Below are 20,827 nucleotides of genomic sequence, written 5' to 3' on the forward strand. Positions count from 1 at the left end.
TTTTGTATTGTAGGGGAGCAGAACTTGCCACCTCCAAATATCTCTTTGGCATTCAGATTATTTCTAGCTAAAAATAATCAAGGCCCAAAAAACTCAGGGAGAAACTTTGACCTTTCCCCTAACTGCCTAAAGAATTTCGAGGGTCAATTACAAGAATAGAGCTATTACCAGAGATGTCTGCAATGAACATAGGCTAGGTATTGTGGGGAAAACTTAGAGGTCAGAGACTCTGTGTCCTATTGTCTCTGTGCGGCCCAGCAAACATTTGTTTACCAAACTTTTGATTTGCCATCTCCATGTGAATTGCTTTCCTCCCCTCTGAAGTCCCCAAACCACCCCCCACAACATCTTCTTTTGTCTTTAGCTGAAGAATTTAAGGTGAGGGTTTTAGTCATTTTCACAAGTCACTCAGTTTTTCTGGGTCTCACCCAAGGGTGTATGTTACTAAAATTTTGTTTGATTTTTCTCTGGTTAATCTATCTCATGTTAATTTAATTCTTTGACCACCCCCAAGAAACTAGAAGGGTAGAGAAACCTTTCTTCCTCCCCAACAGCATTAAAGCCCTTCTATTTTACTGGAATTTGGGGGGATGGGATAGGAAGTAGGAAGAAAACTCTAAGAGATTTTCTCAACTGTTAATGTCATAGATTGTTTACTCTAAATTTTTTAATATTGTGAGATTTAATAATAGCTATTTATTTAAGACTATCAATGTACTTGCTCGATTTTTTTCATAGAAAATAATACTCAATCTGGGAAAAAATAAACATGATTTCCAGATTTTGGTAACGTAGATTATTTTCCAAGAAAATAATTTTGAAAGACATCAGAAATTTTTCATCTCCTAAAGAAATATTTTCACTGCAAGAGTAAGAGAAGGCAAAAAGGGACCCTAAGTAAGTACTTAGTGTCATCCAAATCCACCTTCTCTTATCTCCCCCGCCATCAAGTTCACTCTTAAATTCACTCATTTATAAGTGTTTATCGAATGTATATTATATGTAGATGCATGATGAGTACTATCAGACATATAAAATAAAATTATCAGAGCATATAAAATAATCTATGACCTTATGTAATTTATACTATAGTGGGGTATTCAAGCAGGGAAACAGAACTAAAAGGAATAGTCAAGTTCATATCACACCAGCTCTGTAATTCATTAATTAATTCAACAAACATTTACTTAAACATACCTACTATGTAAATGGCATATTTTCAATTTGCAAATACAGTAAATTGCATAGGTATTGTGTGATTAACTGCTGGGTATAGTGTTTGGGACATGGTGGAGACTACACATTACTTAAATGTATAACGGTATGCTTCTCCAGAGAAGACCTTATAAAAACAAGCCAGAAGCTTCATTAAAATTTTCAGGTATATATTTTGCAAATGTGTTATTTATTTCTGAATAATATTGAAATCTTTTCTTAAAAGTTATTTTCCACAGACAAAAAATATGTAAAGATTAAGGAGAATAAAAAACTCATTAACCAAACAATGACAAACTCTGCAGTTCTTGCCAAAATCACAGTACCTATAGTAGGTTGAATAATGGCCCCTACAAAGAAGGCCACATCCTAATTTCCAGAACTTGTGAGTATGTTACCTTACAAAGCAAAGAGGATTTTTCAGGTATGATTAAGTTTATAATCTGGAAATAGAAAATTAGCCTAGATTATCCAGCTGGGCCCAATGTAATCATAAGAATCATTATAAAATAAAGGGAGAGGCAGGAGAGTCAGAGAGAGAAATATGACAACACAGTAGAAGTTGAAGTGATGAGGGATTGTAAACCAAGGAAAGTGTACAACCTCCAGAAGTTAGAAAAGGCAAAGCAGTGGATTCTCCCCAAAGCTTCCAGAAAGAACACAGTCCTACCAACACCTTGATTTTAGCCCAGTGAGACCTATTTTGGACTTCCGACCTTCAAAACTATAAGATAACAAATTTGTGTTCGTTTACACCACTAAGTTTGTGGTAATTTGTTACAGCAGCCATAGGAAAATAATACAGCACCTTCTTGAGCATTTACTTTGTGCCACTACACATGTTAGACATATTATATCTTTTAATCATCATAAGAGCCCTATAAAGTAAACACTCGAATTTTCTGTGTTTCACAAATGAGGGAACCAAGATAAAACTGTTTAAGCAGTTTGCTCAAGAGACTGAACCCTTAATCATCATTAAATTTCCTCATGATCAAGCAAGGAAATACATACATATGAAGCAGGATATCAACCTAGTAGCAATTTTATTATTGAACTGTTTTACCAAAGTGCCCATAGTTTCCTTCGATTTTATTTTGTACCTTGATGAAAATTCTGTAAGCATACTCTACAAAAGATTTGAGTGATTACTTGAGTTTCATGATAAACATGTTGGCTTTGTTTATTCTTGATGGCAGTACTCCATTTCTAATGTTTTCCATTTGTTTCACTCCTAGGAATTTGATGAGATATCTGCCACTGTCTCTCTCTCTCTCTCTCAGAAATGGACCAAGACCCCCTAAACACCACCATACAGAAATGATAGTTGAACAGCTTAAGGTAGAGTGGTTTATCTAATCAAGGCTAGATTAGGGACAGTAGAGCAGGTAATTGTTTAAAAATAACATAGAAGTATTGGAGTAATTCGATACCTGAAGTAAATGTACAGGCTTAAAACCACTTTATCCTGAAATAGCTTAATAATTTATCCAAAGAAAAGTATGTTTTGCTTGTTTGTTTAGTTTGAACTGGATCACCTGGATAACTGCCTCAATTTTTTCTCTCAGCATTTAGATACATGTTGTCCAATATGTGAGTTATTGAACTCTTATAATGTGGCTGATCTGAATTGAGATGCGCTATAAGTTATAATACAAACCAGATTTAGAAGACTTATGAAAAATAATGTAAAACATCTTATTAATAATTTTTATAATAATGTCATGTTGAAATGATAATATTTTGGATGTATTGGGTAAATGTATTGTTAAAATTAATTTCATCTTTTTTCTTTTTAAAGTGGCTACTAGAAAATTTTAAATTGCAGATGCACTGTATATTTCTATTGCATAGTACTGATTTAGACATTACCTTCATAACATATTTAATAAGAATTCAAAAATCTGATGAATGTCCAAACAGAAATAGTTAGCTCTTTTCTGTAGCATGATAAATAACATTTTTCGGTAAATGAATGCTTGATTTTAATATTTTAATATATCTTCAATATAGTAACATTATAATTGATCAGTTTCTATGTGCGATCAGTAAATACTAAACATATTTCAGCTAACTGCCCTTGAGATGCAAAATGTTTTAGAATGCTGTTAACGTTTCTTCAGGTAGTCACTATCAATGATTATAAAACATTAAACATTAGAAACATTTGAATTCTCTACGGACTTCATTATTTACATTGTGAATATTTGCTTTTTTGTCCCTAAATTTACATATGTTCTGCCTGAAATAAATATTCTATTTTTGTAGTCATCTACTTCACTGGCATAAACACCTGATTGTCCATGAGAATTACTGGCTTAGATTTGAGCAAAAAAAAAGAAAATCTGTGTGGAAAGAAAATTATTCATTTATATTTTTAATATTAAGTTAATAGTTTAGGAGAGTGTGCCTTTAACATTATTACTATCATTATTTTAAATATCAAGATCACTGAAAAAAGTCTATCTTAAATCAGGATATGGTCCCTTCCAATTCTAAGTTTATACTGACCTCTATAGGCTATTATGTCCTAATCTATTTCTGGCTTATTCTTAAAGAACATATGGTGAAATATTTAAACATGTTTACATTTAGGATTAGTCATAAAATTCTTTTTATAGGCCTTTTTTCTCCTTATAAATGCAAAATTTTACTCATCCTTTAAGACAATTTATTTCGAGGGCCCAAGGTGTTTTATTCCTCAATAGTTTCAGTGTTGGTCTACTGAGGACAGGGGAAATAAATAGCAAAATCCCTAATTTACAGCAAAATATGACCTGATTATTTTCCATTAAAAATCTGTTCTATTTTCACAATGTTTCATAGCTATAGTCCATTAAGAAATTAGCTTTAAAGTTGATACAGAAATTTGTATAAAGGCAGGAAAACCTTGGGACCAAAGGTAAGTCTGATTTCAGTTAACCTTGATGGAGGGACACTAATTCTAGGTTAAACTGGGAACTTTTAAAGTGTTGTGCAAGATACTAAACCATTTCCTTATGGATATGGGTGAGGAATTACAGGAGAGGGTGAAAGGTTACAGACTGCTGGCTTCTGGGCACAGGCATCTCCAGTAACAATTAGTGGGGAAGGAATTTTCTGTGGATGACCACTAGACAATATAGAGAGGAGCATGGCAGCAGCAACCAGCCAAGGCAGCAGTGGAAATTGTCCCATAGGTCATCATTGGTAATCTACAACAGGAACTCTATATACTCCGTATGCTTCCTTAAATTGCCAGCACCTGAATGAGATACTGAACTAATTTCTTCCCAGTCTATACATAGATAGTAAGAATCCACCTCTTAAAAGAAGAGTTTCGGGCTTCCCTGGTGGCGCAGTGCTTGAGAATCTGCCTGCCAATGCAGGGGACACGGGTTCGAGCCCTGGTCTGGGAAGATCCCACATGCCGCGGAGCAACTGGGCCCGTGAGCAACAACTACTGAGCCTGCGCGTCTGGAGCCTGTGCTCCGCAACAAGAGAGGCCGTGACAGTGAGAAGCCAGTGCACCGTGATGAGGAGTGGCCCTCGCTCGCCACAGCTGGAGAAAGCCCTCGCACAGAAACGAGGAACCAACACAGCCAAAAATAAATAAATAAAATTTAAAAGAAAAAAACTTTCTTTAAAAAAAAAAAAAAAAGAGTTTCAACAGTGTTAATTATCAGCAGAAACTACAGCAGCTCAGCAGTAAGTATGAGGTAGGCTCCAAAAGGTACAATGCCATGAAGTCCAGAATGTCGGTTCTATATTACTCTGTAATAACAAACACTCAGGAAGGAGTAGTGCATGACTATGAAATATCTATAACTAATGTTTAGAAAGATCTTTCATTATTCATGCTTATTCTGGAGGAAAAAAATCAATCATGGACTATGCTATATGAATTTAATATGAAGCCTGACTACTTTTGTTTTTCTTAAACTTGTACTTTAATATAATCTGAGAATTAGGGATAATCGAACGGTCTCCTTCCAGATCAGATAGTAATTTCCAGAGTATTATAGAGCAAAGATATGTTTTGATCCTTTTTATGACTTGAAACTAGGCATGGATTGCCAGAAAAAATATTAAGTATTTTCCTCTACACTGAAGATATGGTTTTATTGCCATACAGGTAAATTCTGAAACCAGAATTATTATTTGGGTAGACACTCTCACAATACTAATGACTGATAGTCAATAAGTCTAAATTTCAGAGTAACTTATTTAGTTACATTAGGGTAAATTTTGTGCCCAGTTCATCCTGGGGATTACACTGGTCTAAGCTGATTTTTATTAATGTATTCTTGAAACATTTACTATTAACAGGATAACCTTGGTAACCCTGCTTTACATTTTTCTCAGGCTAAAACTATCACAATCATGCTCTACTTGGGAGCTTTGATTCTTTGTTCATCCATATGTGAGAATGAACCCAGAATGTTTCCTGAGGAAAAGCTTAAGCCTGCCTATAGTATTCCAGAATTCTCTCAGCCCACTCCTGTGCATGTCTATTCTGACCTGTGTCTTGGTCTTACTCCTGAATTTCCCTGAGACTATTAATTTTAAATTCCATTTATTTTAATGCCAAAGTTTATATCTTGTCTTTAATTGGCAACATAGAGCATGCTCACATTCTTGCCGAAGAATATAACCTTGAGCTCTCTAATGCTCAAAAAGATAATCTTTTGATCTAATGACCAAAAGCTCAGTTATGAAAAATGATATTTTAGGAGGATTGCCAGAAGGCTCTGCAGTCCATCCTTTCCTCCATCAGCATATCTTAAACTATCTTCCACAGAATATTAATTATGATAGATAGTAATACATGTTTCTTGGAAAAGAAAAAAGGGTTTTTAAAAGTCAAATGTTTCAAATGTTAACATGCAACATCAATCACAAGAATATAATATGCAGTACCACCCAAACATATTTGGAATCTTTTCAGGGGTGGATACCTATTAGCATTTCTAATATTTTTGGAAATTGCCCACTTGAGATCTCCTAAAGTTGATCCCTGAATCAGGTCACACCATAGGAGAAATGAGCAATTAGCATTTTTTAAAACTCCTAATTTACTTACTTTTACTGATTTGTGCTTTGGCATTATGACTTTGACTTGTACTATAAGAAGTAGCCTGGAGAAACAGCTCCTACTGAATTGCTGATTTGTACTGAAAACATGTTTTGGGTTGTCTTCGAGTACAAATCTAAAAAAGCCATCATCTTAACTCTTTCACAGTTGGCAAGGAGACAATCTGTTAATTATAACTAATAATTCTTTCTTTGCTTTACTATTGGTTTACAACTAATGGTTATATTGTCCCTTAGTGGGTATCACAATAATTAGTAGTAGGGGATAATTCTGACAGTGAGTGAAGGTTAATAATACTAACAAATCTGTCTCATAAAGCATAATCTCACATAATAAAGTACTGGCCAATCTAAAATGCAAATAATGTCTCTTTGAGAAACTCTCTAGCCACTAAGAAGCTTATAGTCAAATATATCACACACCTCTAAAATATGATCAAACTCTTATGATTACTGAGGCTATATAATTTATTATCCAAACTTGACAACTTGACTCTAAAATATATATATATATATATGTGTGTATATATATATATACATATATATATATGTATATATATATATACACACATATATATATATATAAAAGCATCAAGAACAGCCAAAACAAGTATGAAGAGTAAGGTATAGAAACCCTTCCAGATATCAAGACTTCCTTTAAAGCAACTATAATTAAAACCATGTATTTAGAGACACAACTATAAAACTATGTGTTAGTAAACTATGTATAGATGGACAACTCAATCCATAAAATAGAATAGAGTTCAGAAACAGACACATGTGTATGAAATGTGACATATGACAGCAATGGTATTGCTGCCATATGAGATGAGAGAGAAAGAATTATTATTCTAAAATTCATACTAGAACAATTGGTTATCCATAAGAAAAACTAGAATACAAGTGGACCTAGTGGTATCTTGGTGCTAGATCAAACCGACCAGTTGCTAAATAAATAGTCAAGAATTTCACAAGTGTATTGTTAAAACAATGGTAGATGGGAATCAGCCACAGTGGGAGTATTTATACTGGAAATCTGCAAATGCTACGTATCAGGGCTATTCTTCCCCCCCTGGAAGAGGCAGGTTACCATCACATCATTGACTGGATTTCTACCTCATACCATACACAAAAATCAGCTCTAAGTGGATTAAAAACCTAAGTGTTTAAGAGCAAAACGTTAAAACTAGAAGAAAATATACAAAGGAAAATATCTCTAAAATCCTGGTACTAGTAAGGAGTTCTAAACAACAAAATCATGTAACTTAAGGATCAAGTTTGTCAAATTTGACATTATAGTAAATTTAAAACTACGCTAAGGTGTCATCAAAGGACACCACAAAAAAGTGAAAGAATAAGTCCAGACTGGGAGATGTAATTGCTCCACACATAACAAAGAATTTGTATCCAAAAATATATTAAAACCATCTACAAATCAATAAAGTATAGATGGATAGCCCAACTGATAAATGGGCAAAAGACTTGAAAAGGCACTTTATTCAGAAGAGGATGTTGCAATGGTCAATAACAAAAGTTCTCAATCTTACTAGTTATCAGGGAAATGCAAATTGATAGTATAATGAGACATTTCACTTCTCTCATGTTAGCTAAAGTGTGACAAACCCAAGTGCTGAGAAAGATGTGGAGCAATTCTCATACACTGCTGGAGAAAGTGTACATTGGTAAAACCACTTTGAAGAGCAATTTGCAACAGTCAATAAATTGGAGACATTGTAGCAAGATTGCTAGTTGGTCCCTAACATTCATTCATTATGATCATCTCTTGGTGGAGGGGGAGGAGCAATTCTATTTGTAATGTTTTGTTTCTTGAAGACGGGAAAGTTCATGGTTATGACGTTATTCTCTTTACCTTTTTGTAGGTCAAAATATTTCAAATTTTAAAGATGTTTGTATTAATAGCTTATTGGGTGATACTTCACTTTCTTACACTTTGCATTTAATTGCCCATTAGGCATCCAGATGAATCCCCTTACAGAGATGAAAATGTGGATCTGCCCCTCTGTCTTGAAACTCTGTACTACTTGCATGCCACTCCTTCTTAACTGGATTTGGTAGGTTTTCTGATCTCCCATAATTGTAGAGTCCCTAAAATGTCTTCCCAAGGATTGTGATAAATCAAACTTGTGTAGAAGCTATGATCTTTATAGTGGAGATACCACTTTATTTTTGGATTGCATACAAGAGGTCGATCTCATATAAATAACTATAAGCCTACCTGAGGAAAAGACACAGCTCTGCAATCATAAATTGCAACTGAGTAGCTCTCTAGATGATCAATTAAGATTAAGTGCTGAGACGCAAAAGGGAGGGGATATGGGAACATATGTATATGTATAACTGATTAAATTAAAAAAAAAAGATTAAGTGCTATATGGGTTTTATCCATAAAGGTATCTAGGGATCTCTTTTCTCAGAATATCTTTAGGGACTAATCACTATAAAAATAACTGCAACTTTTAGTGAATACATTCCCCGGAGATGTCCATTATCACCTATGGACAGGGTTCTAAATGTTTCCTCAACAGCTCGTGACATTCAGTAGAATCAATAACATGTTTGAGCTATTACTATGTCTTATCTAACTCATTTAAAATTTTTAAATGTGCAAACTTCTTGTAACAGCTTAATAGGACAAGAGATTAAAACGCGTTCTCAATCGCAAACAGTGATAGAATTGGAAGCACCCAAATGAGTAGAAATAGCCCAGTAAAACTTGGCCTAGGCACTGGCCTTCAGAAATAAGTTGAGAACATAAGTGGGAAAATAAAAGATGCAAAAGCTGAAAAACAAGACGCGCTCGGGAGTTGAATTAGAAGAGTAACCGCGGAAGGAAACTGCCTCGGGTGCCAGTGTCGCGCATGCGCAACCCCAGCACTGCACCCTCCCCTCCCCGGGCCACGAAGGAAGTGACGCAAGCTGAGGGGCGGGGTGGGCTCTGCGCCGGAAGTGGCTTGTAGTTAGTAAATAAGCAGGAAAAGGCGAGAGGAGGTACCTCCATCTTGTTGGCATCTGCTACTCCTGCGACGCCGTGGAGATGGGGAGCGTCTTGGGGCTGTGCTCCATGGCGAGCTGGGTAAGGTGGTTTTTAGCGGCCTTCGGGGTGCTAGCGTGAGAGACAGAAGAAAGGCACCAGAACTGGGCTGGGTGAGGCCCAGCGGGACCGTGGTACCCCACCCAACGGGCAGTGCCTTCCTTCCCCATTTTCTCCGTCTCGCCTAGCCACTCCGACTCAGCTTCGGGGCCCTGAGTCTTTCGAAGAGCTGACCGGGGTGGCCGTGAGGAGCAGTGGACATGAGAAGTTGACCCCGATGGGAGAAGTGTAGCAGAGAGCTGGTAGTCTCCCTCCCCTGCCCTTCTTTCGTGAAAGCTTTTCCCGATTCTTCCAGGCCCCTTTTTGTCCTATTTTTCTTATGTCTGCCTAGGCTATTTCTACAAAGGTTTTAGGCCCCTTCCTTTTGTGGAGTACCCCATCGCTTCTCGTCATCTCTTCCCAGCGACCTCAGACTGCAGCACTGTCACCCCTGGAGGCATGTCGGCCTCTTTGTTCTGTCGCGCAGACTACAAATAAGTGCCGGATATGTAGGGCAGCTTGGCAGTAATACTGATATAGTTATATCCTTTTTAAATGGTCCTAACTCTGCGACTGGGTCCTCGACCTCAGTGGTATGAGAAAATTACGTACTTCTCAAGTAATAATTTATGTATCTGAAAAAGCTGGTCAGTTCTGTGGTATTAAATACCTGTTTTTTGACATAAAGATGCTTGCGTAATATGACATCTCACTTTTAATTAGGTGCACGTTGCATTTTGATTAGATAGCGTTGTTAGAGTGACACCATTCTTCATTATAGTGGCAAGATTTCTTGTTTCACGTGGTACAAATAAATTTGAGTTTGATATAACCACTCCCCCGCTCCCCAATAGACAAAAATTGACTTTACAGTTAATAAAGATATTTGTAATATGGGGCGAGATATTTGGGTTCAAGTCATATTTCTTTAACCCATGATTTATAAATTCCACTTATAACAATTGCTGGTCTGACTTCTCGGATGACCCCATTATATACATTAGCCAGCATTTTTAGTGTTTTACATACCTTACCTCTTTTTAAAAAGTTTTTGATATGGCTTGAACTCTAAGTGTTAAATTTTAGTTAAATAATACATAGAGGTTACTCCAACCCAGGTCATTGTCTTGATTATGTTATTTTTTCTTGTAGTTCGGTGTGGAAAGCTGGTATATTTTTCTTTCTTTCAAAGCTCAGAAAGTAGAGAATCTACTTGAACCCATTGAGTATCTTATAAGAGGCATATTTAGTGTAATAAATGTATTACAAGATGATTATTATAGAATTGTCTTAATTTGGGAGATGTTTAATTCGATTTATAAAGTCAGATTTTGTCCATTTATCAAGTGGGCCTGTTATTTGTATATAGTAAGTCATTAACTTAGATCGGTTAAGCCAGAATTCAAATGAACCTCATTCTTCCCTTGCTCGAGTTTCTTTAGACTTAATCAATTTTTGTAAAGGTTTTTTGTTTTATAAAACTGTAGAAAATACCTCAACTATGAAAAAAAGTATAAAAAGATTACATGTAACACTACTGTATAGAAATTAGAGTGTTAATTTTTTAATTTCATTTTGTGGTTTTTTTGTTTTGTGTTTTTGCTGTTAAGTGGCCTAGAATTAGATTGATCTTAATCCTTGGTTCAAGCATGGCTATTTGATTGATGATTACTTTAAGCATTATTAAAAACATCTGTGGACCTCCTGCCTAATCCTGTAACTACATTACCAGCAATTTATGCCTACTTAAGTGCTTTTCCCCACCCCAATCTTACCATGCTGTTAGTGAATAGCACTGATTTTTTGAGTCACTGTACTTTACATACAGTAACTATCATTTTTTGTCCAAGATATTTAATGTAGTTAAGTAATTGAGAAGAAGGAGCTTGTGATTCCTGACTGCTTATTTTGTGCAGCCTCTGCTAGATTTTTATTTTTTAGTACAATGACTTGATTTTGTAGAAATGATTCACAGTTGTTATGAATAGTCAAGCAGTGCAGAGTACAAAATGTAAATGTCACCAACAAAGTCCCACCACGAATAACATTTCTTCTCTCTCAAGGCATATATACAGTTGGATGAATGAACAGACAAAAATACCTTGTTAAGGAACGGTAGCATGGTGGACATGTATTTTTAAAGAATTTAATTTTTTTTTGAATTTAACAAAAGAATGTAAAAGTAAAGGAATTGCTGAATGTTAAGTAAACATTTCTTCATCAGGAGAGGTTCTGAAAAAGAGTTCTCTAAGGAGGTGTTTCTAGAGCAGCGGTTCTCAGCTGTCCCACAGGGAATATTTGGCAATGTCTGCAGGTATTCTTCATTGTCACAACTTGGGATAAGGGGTGCTAATAGCATCAAGTGGGTAGGATACTGCTAACTATTTAACAATACACAGGATAGTCCTCAACAACAAAGAGTTATTTGGCCCAGGATGTCAGTAGTACCATGATTGAGAAATCCTGCTTTATCCTCTTCACTTGGCCAGTGTAAGAAAGGGAATGAAATTTAAGAGTCTTAACTGCTCTCTAAAAAGGCATTCAACTAATCATCCTATTTTCACCTCTACCTTCAGCCTCACTTATGGAGGCACCTGGTGCCACCAATTCCTGATGTATTCGAGGATGCTATACAAATTTTATTGCTTAACTTTTTCCTTACTTTTTCTTTCGATGGTTTATAATTCAACTTTCTTGACCCATTAAATCAGTTATTATTTTGTTCCTTCCAGCTTTATTCTCCTGGGTTTTTTTTTTTTTTTTTTTTTTTTTTTACTTTTTAAGTTTATTCCTTCTGTTAAAAATCCTTTTAGTTTTCATTTTATTGGTGTTTCTACAGTAATTCATACATTCAGTTTGCCATCTTTAACCAGAATTCCTTTGTATTATTTTTTATATATGACTGTATTGTGTTATAACCATAATTCCCACAGTTGTTTAATCTTAGAACTAAACCAGTCATTCTTAAAATATCCCGGACCCAGTAGCATCAGCACACTAGGAGACTTACTGGAAACACTGACTGGGCCCCAGCATTCTATTTTAATATGCTCTCCTCGTGATTCTGATGGAAAACCACAGTTCTACACTTAAATGGATTCAAAGCTCAAAGCATTCTTTTTTTACCATGGCTTCTCCCAGTTTATTTTTTTTTTAATGTTAATGTCATCTCATAATTGACCAAATTTGGTTGACCAGTAGATTTTTTCAGAAAGGATTTATGGATGATGAAATCCCTGAATTTTTTTCATATTTAAAAATGCCTCGTACGTTCTTGAGAGACATTGTAGACTGGTATAATAGTATACCCATTTCCTTCAGGACTTCGTAGTTATTTCTATGAATTGTGTTCTGTCTTATCCCACCCTGGTAGTCATTCCCTTCCAGCACATCTCATGTACGCAATTGACCTGTTTCTTCTGCTTGGGTATCTGAAGAGCTTTACTTATCTTTGAAATTAACCAAGTATGTCTGACTTTAAATCTTTTATCACTTTTTTTTTTTTCTGGAAAACATTGTTCTTTTGAAAATACAGATTTATTTCTTTAAGGAAGTTGTTATTGTATTATATCTTTGAATGTCCTTTTTTGTTTTATTTAGAGGATTCTCTATTTTAAGGGCATGAGTTACTTTCATGTTATATTGTCTTAGTTTTCCTTCCATATTATTTTTCCTATTTTTATTTTTGTCATTTTTTTAGTTGATATAATTTACATAAAATTCATACTTTGTAGTATGTGGTTCTGTGAGTTTTGACAGATCATGTAGTTGTGTAACCACTACAGAACATTTATCACCTTAAAGAATTATGCCATCCCCATCCTGGCGAATCCCTGTTTTTTTCAGAGTCCTCCCTTTCCAGAATGTCATGTAAATGGAATCATACAGTATATAGCCTTTGGAGTCTGGCTCCTTTTACTTAGTGTAATCCATTTGAGATTCATTCATATTGTGGTGTGTATTAGTAGTTTCTTCCTTATTGTTGCATAGTATTCCATTGCTTGGATGTACCACAGCTTGTCTGTCTATTCACCAGTTGAGGGGCATTTCCAGATTTTGGTGATTAAGTAGCTGTAAGCACTCCTGTGAAGTTTTTTTCTGTGACTATAACTTCTTATTTTGTTTACCTAAATACCTTGCAATAGGATTGCTAAATCATATGGTAAATATACATTTGACTTATAAGAAATTGCCAAACTGATTTCCAAGATGGTCATATTAGTTTTTATTCTCACCAGCAAATATTTTCTTCAAGTCTGTGGCTTGTCTTTTCATTCTTGTAATGGTGTCCTTCAAAAAGTAGAAGTAATTGTTCTTTCTATATTGATTTGCTTTGGCACTTTTTTCAAAAACTTCTTTACCATATTTGTTTAAGTCTGTTTTTGAACTCTGTTCCTTTTATGTGTCCATACTTTTGTCTAAATTACCCTATTTTGATTACTGTAGCTTTAAAGTTAGTCTTGAAATCAGGTAGTGTGAGTCTTCCAACTCTGTTCTTTTTCCAAATACTTTGGGCTGCTCTAGTTCTTTTGCCTTTCCATAAAAGTTTTAGAAGCAGCTGGTTTGTTTCTACCAAACTCCTGCTGGAATTATGATTGGAATTGGGTTGAATTCGTAGGTCAGTTTGGAAAGAATTGATATCTTAATATGGATTCTTCCAATCCATGAGCCCAGTTTATCTTGCCATTTATTTAGATCTTTGATTTCTTTCATTAGTGTTTTTTAATTTTCATCATTTGAAAGCTAGTGTATATTTTATTAGATTTATACTTAAGTATTTCTTTTTGTTGGTTTAATTTCAGTTTCCAATTGTTTGTTGCTAGTACGCAGAAGTATAATTGATATATCCATACTGATCTTGTGTCCTGTGACCTTATTAAACTTCCTTGTAGTTCTAGTAACATTCTTGTAAGTTCTTTGGGGTTTTTCGTGTTGACAATTATGTGCGGAAGAAAGCAGTTTTATTTCTTCCTTTCCAAAGTATATACTTTTTCTTGCTTTTTCTTGCTTTGTTATATTGGCTGGGACCTCCAGTGTGCAGTCGAATACAAGTGGTGAGAGCAGAGATTCTTGGCCTTGTTTTGGATCTTAAGGGAAATCATTCAGATTTTCACCATGAAGTATGGGTGACAGCTATAGTGTTTTGTTTTTTTGTTTTTTTGGTAGATGTACTTTATCAACTCGAGGTTATTCTGTTTGTTTGCTGAAAGTTTTTTAGTTTGTTTTATAATGAATGGATATTGAGTTTTTTCAAATGATTTTTCTGCTTTCACTGAGATGGCCAAAATTGTTATCCTTTAGTCTGTTAATGTGGTGAATTGATTTGTTTTTTGTTTTTTGTTTTTGTGGTATGCGGGCCTCTCACCACTGTGGCCTCTCCCGTCGAAGAGTACAGGCTCTGGACGCATAGGCTCAGTGGCCATGGCTCACAGGCCCAGCCACTCGGCGGCATGTGGGACTTTTCCTGACACGGGCACGAACCCGTGTCCCCCTGCATCGGCAGGCAGACTCTCAACCACTGCGCCACCAGGGAAGCCCTGTGGTGAATTGATTTGATTGATTTTCAAAAGCTTAATCAGCCTTGCTTTTTCCCAGCTAAACCCCACCTGATCACAGTGTATGCTTTTGTATGCTTTTTCTAAGACTTTTTTTTAAAGCAGCTTTAGTTTCACAGAAAAATTGAGAGGTAGAGATTTTCCATATATCCCCTGCCCCCACAGGTGCATAGCCTCCCCCATTGCCAACATTCCCCACCGGAGTGGTGCATTTGTTACAATTAATGAACCTATCAATACACCAACACATCATAATCACCCAAAGTCTATAGTTTACATTAAAGTTCATTCTTGGTGCTGGACATTCTATGGATTTGGATAAATGTATAATGACATATATCCACCATTATAGTAGCATAGAGTAGTTTTCCTGCCCTAAAAATCCTCTCTGTGCTTTGCCTTTTCATCCCTCCACCCACTCCCCACTCTTGATCTGTTTGCTGTCTCCATAGTTATGCCTTTTCCAGAATGTCATACAGGTGGAACCATACATGTATGTATGTAGCTTTTTCAGATTGGTTTCTTTCAGTTGGTAATATCTATTTAAGGTTCCTCCATGTCTTTTCATGGTTTAATAACTCATTTCTTTTTACCATTGAATTATATTCACTGTCTGAATGTACCAGAGTTTATTTATCCATTTACCTACTGAAGGACATCTCATTTGCTTCCGAGTTTGGGCATTTACAAATAAAGCTGCTATAAACATCCATGTGCAGGTTTTTGTGTGAACTTAAGTTTTCAACTCCTTTAGTTAAATACCAAGGAATGCAATTGCTGGATTTTATGGTAAGAAATGTTTGGTTTTGTGAGAAACTGCCAAACTGGGGGGATTTTTATTTGGATTGCATTGAGTCTGTAGATCAAGTTTGAGGAACTGACATCTTAACAATATTGAGTCTTCCTAATCCATGAACATGGAATATCTGTCCATTTTTGTAGTTCTTTGATTTTGCTAATCAGAGTTTTGTAGTTTTCCTGATATATGCTAAGAAATTTGTGTTTTTGGATGCTAACATAAATGTTATTGTGTTATTTCAAATTCCACTTTTTCATTGCTGGTGTATAGGAAAACAATTGACTTTTGTACATTAACCTTGTATTCTGCAACCTTGCTGTAATCGCTTATTAGTTCCAGGAGTTTTTTTGTTGATTATTTTGCACTTTCTACGTAGATGACAATGTCATCTGTGAATGAAGACAATTTAATTTTTTTCTACTATTATGTATACCTTTAATTTCCTTTTCTTGTCTTACTACATTCTGGACCTTCCAGTAAAACATTGAAAAGAAGTGGTGAAAGGGAACATCTTTGCCTGATTTTAACGGGAAAACTTCCAGTTTCTCACCATTATATATGATGTTGGCTGTAGGTATTTTGATGATGTTCTTTACCAAGTTCAGAAAGTTCTCCTCTATTCCTAGTTTATTGAGAGTTTTTATCATGAATGAGTGTTGGGTTTTGTCAACTGCATTTTCTGTATCTAAAATGTGATCATATAATTTTTCTTATTTTATCTTCTTGATGTGATGGATTACATTAATTGATTTTTGAATGTTGAACCAGTCTTGCATTTCCGGGATAACTTGGTCATGGTGTGGAATTCTTTTTATACATTATTGGATTTGATTTGCTAATGTTTTGTTAAGACTTATGCCTCTATGTTCATGAGAGAGGTTAATCTTTTATTTTCTTGTAATGTGTTTGCCAGGTTTTGTTATTAGAGTAATGCTGACTTCATAGAATAAGTTAGGAGGTATTCCCTCTACTCCTGTTCTCTGAGACTGTAGAGAATTGATATAATTTGCTCCTTAAGTGTTTAGTAGAATTCACCAGTGAACCTGTCTAGCCCTAGTGCTTTCTGTTTTGGAAGGCTATTAATGATTGATTAATTTTCTTTAATAGAGGCCTGTTCAAATTGTCTCTTTCTTGTGTGAGTTTTGGCATCTTGTATCTTTCAAGGAGTTGGTCCATTTATGAAGGTTATCAAATTTGTTGGCATAGAATTGTTCATAGTATTCTTTCATTATCCTTTTAATGTCCATAGGACCTGTAGTGACATCCCCTCTTTCATTTCTGGTATTAGTAATTTGTGTTCTCTCTTTTTTTCTTAGTTAGCCTTGCTGGGGGCTTATCAATTCTGTTGATCCTTTCAAAGAACCAGCTTTTGGTTTCATTGATTTTTCACTATTTTCTATTCCTAACTGCATTGATATCTGATCTAGTTCTTATTTTTTCTGTTTATTTAATCTGCATTTCTTTTTCTAGTTTCCTAAGACAGAAGCTTAGGTGGTTGATTTTAGATTTTCTTTTCTGATAAATGCATTCAATGCTATCTATACATTTTACTCAAAGCACTGCTTTCACTGAATCCCACAAGTTTCTATAAATTGTGTTATTTTCATTTAGTTCAAAAAATTTTTTAAATTTCTCTTGAGATTTCTTTGACCTGTGTGTTTATTTTATTTTTTATTTATTTATTTTTATTATTATTTTTAAATCGAGAGCACAGGCTCAGTAGTTGTGGCACATGGGCTTAGTTGCTCCGCGGCATGTGGGATCCTCCTGGACCAGGGCTCGAACCCATGTCCTCTGCACTGGCAGGCGGATTCTTAACCACTGAGCCACCAGGGAAGCCCTATGTGTTTATTTTAAAAAGTATTGTTTAATCTCTAAGAATTTTGGGATTTTCCAGTTATCTTTTTGCTGTTGATTTTTAGTTAATCGCATTGTAGTCTGTGAGTAGTCAGTGTATGGTTTCTGCTGTTTTAAGCTTGATAATATGTTTTATTGTCAAGAATGTGGTTTTGGTGAATGTCCTGTGTGATCTTGGAGAGGAATGTGTATTCTCTGGTTATTGGATAGAGCAGTATATAAATGTCAGTTATCCATTAGATTGGTGGTGTTGAGTTCAACTGTGTCCTTATTGATTTTCTGCTTGCTCAATCTGTTTATTTCTGAGAGACAGGTGTTGAAGTCTCTTAACTCTGATAGTGGATTCATCTATTTCTCCTTGCCGTTTTATCAGTTTTTGCATTACATAGTTTGATGCTCTGCTGTTAGGTGCATACATATTAAGAATTATGTCTTCTTGGGGAATTGACCCCTATCATTATGGAATGCCTTTCTTTATTCCAGATAACTTTTGTTGTTTTGAAGTCTGCTCTGTCTGAAACTAATATAGCTATTCCTGTTTTCAGTTAGTGTTAGCCTGTTGTATTTTCCTCCATCCATTTACTTTTATTCTGTATGTGTGTTTATATTTAAAGTGGGTTTCTTGTAGATGACATAATTGGGTCTTATTTTTTGACCCACGCTAACAGTCTCTGTTTTTTAATTGATAAATTTAGATCTCTGATCTCCAAGGTGATTATTGATAGATTTGGATTCATATTTACCATATTCGTTAATGTTTTCTGTTTGTTGCCCTTGTTTTTCCTGTTGTGTGTTGAGGGGGGTGTTTAAGCATTGTATATGATTCCATTTTCTCTCTTATTCAGCATATCAGTTAAACTTCTTTTAACTTCTGTAAAATTTTATTTATTTACTTATTTTTGGGTTGTTGCCCTGTTTATTAGTGCATTTGGGCTGCTGTAACAAAAGACCACAGACTGGGTGGCATGTAAAGAACAGAAATTTGTTTCTCACAGTTCTAGAGGCTGGTAGTCCAAGATTAGGGTGCCTGCGTGGTTATCTTCTGTGTCTGGTGAAGGCCCTCTTTGGGTTGCAGACTGCAAACTTCTTCATATGTCTTCACATGGCCGAAGGGGTGAGGATCTCTCTCGGGTCTCCTTTATAAGAGCACTAATCCCATTCATGAGGTCTCTGCCCTTTTGATCTAATTCTTCCCAAAGACCCTATCTCCTAACATCATTGTATGCATTAGCTTTTCAACATATGAATTTCAATCTGTAGCACCATAGAATTTGCAGTGTACATTTACAACTAATCTACTTTCAAGTAACAGTATACCACTATACACACTTCAGTATAATGCTGTACCAGTTGATGGCTAGTGTGAATACCTTGTAATAGCAGAACAGTCCTAATTCTTCCCTCCTTTCCCTTCTACATTACTGTCATTCACTTTGTGTGTGTGTGTGTGTGTGTGTATGTATATATATATATATAAACAATTGTGTGTGTGTGCGTGTATGTATATATATATATAAACAATGTGTGTGTTTATGTGTATGTATATATATATATAAACAATGTGTGTGTGTATATATACCCACATATATGTATGTATTACAGAAGTATGTGTATAGGCATAACATATATGTGCATACATAATTTAATACATTGCTTCTCTTGTTATTTTGAGCAAACGTTAGCTCAACTAAGACAAGTAAGTTTTTATTTCACTTTCATTTACTCTTTCTTTATGCTCTTTCCTTTTTTATGTAGATTAGAGTTTCTGACCTATATTATTTTCCTCATCTCTAAAGAACTTTGAACATTTCTTGCAAGTAGGTCTACAACTTGGCAACAGATTCTATTAGCTTTAATTTGAGAAAGTATTTCTACTTCTTTCAAAGGATAATTTGCAGAGTAGAGAACTATAGGTGGGTGAGTTTTTTTTCTCTCAATGCTAAAATATTTCACTTCACTCTTGTCATGGTGACTGAGGAGAACTCAGATATAATTCCTTACTTGTTTATAGGTAAGGTGTTTTTTCCTCTGGCTTCTTTCAGGACTTTTTATTTTCTATAGTTTCAAGCGATTTATCTAGGTGTAGGGTTTGTTTTGTGGAGGGTGGGGTATATATGTCTGATGTTAATTTGGGAAAATTCTGTCATTAAAAAAAATTTTTTTTTTCCTTCTCCTTCTGGTATTCCCATTATATTATACCATTTGTAGTTGTCTCACAATTCTTGGATGTTCTGTTGAACAGAATATCAGTCTTTACTCTCTTGGCTTTTCAGTTTGGGAAATTTCTATTGAGATAGTCTACAGCTCAGAAATTATTTCCTCAGTCATGTCTGCATTCTTCATTTCTGTTAGTGTTTTTTATTTCTAGCATTTCTTTTTGGTTCTTTTTTAGGATTTTCATCTCTGCTTCTTGTAGGCTGTCTGCTTTATCCATTAGAATCCTTAACGTGTTATAGTTGTTTTAAATTTTTGGTTGGTAAGTCTAACTTACCTGCCATGCTGGTTTTGACGCTTGCTCTGTCTCTTCAAATTGTGTTTTTTGCCTTTTGTTATGCCAGGAATTTTATTCCTAATAGCCAGACACTATGTACCAACTAAAAGGAACTGCTATAAGTAGACTTTGGATCGTGTCATGGTGAGGTGTGGGGGAAGGAGAAACATTCCATCATTCTCTGATTAGGTCTTAGTCTTTTAATAAGCCTATGCCTCTGGACTGTGAACTTTACAAGTGTTTCTCAGTTTTTTCCTCCCCCCTTAAATGGGGGAGGATGGCTAGAGTAGCCTGGAGTTGAGTATTTCTCATCCCCTAGATTATTTATCCTCTGATCATACTCCAGCAAGTTAGACTCTATTTAACTAGTTTCTCTTGAGGTCAGGTGTTAAGAGCAGTGTTCTAGTATATTTCAGAATGGTTCCTTTTCCCCTTTGCTGCAAGAAGCAGGGGGGAATTTTTCTCTCATGTTTACTATGAGAACCTGGTTGAAGTCCTAGAGGAAAAGTTCACAAATTTGTGGGGCCTTTGTATAACTGGGTTTTCCTGGAATTTTTAGCTCTCATACTTGTCCACAACGAGGCTCCAGCAATTCTTCAGTTATTCTCCAGGATATCCTCCCTGCACAGTGGTTCCCAAGTCAGTTTCCACTTGTGGGCTGTAGTAAGCCACGACTCCCTATATTCACCTGTCTGTCTCTTCGGTCTTGGGGGCAGTGACTTACCCTGTGTCCTCACCTAGCTTAT

The 20,827-nt window shown here is 35.4% G+C and overlaps 1 protein-coding gene across 1 annotated transcript in view; it reads left to right on the forward strand.

The window, feature by feature from the left end:
- Positions 1-9,257: 9,257 nt before the first annotated feature.
- SERINC1 (serine incorporator 1) overlaps positions 9,258-20,827 on the forward strand; it is a 32,842-nt gene continuing 21,272 nt past the window's right edge. The window contains exon 1 of the mRNA XM_060114977.1: positions 9,258-9,382. Coding sequence (XP_059970960.1) covers positions 9,344-9,382 — 39 coding nt within the window. The 5' untranslated portion in view covers positions 9,258-9,343. The remainder of the gene's footprint in view (positions 9,383-20,827) is intronic.

The sequence above is a fragment of the Mesoplodon densirostris genome, chromosome 12, assembly GCF_025265405.1.
Source record: "Mesoplodon densirostris isolate mMesDen1 chromosome 12, mMesDen1 primary haplotype, whole genome shotgun sequence".
NCBI lineage: Eukaryota > Metazoa > Chordata > Mammalia > Artiodactyla > Ziphiidae > Mesoplodon > Mesoplodon densirostris.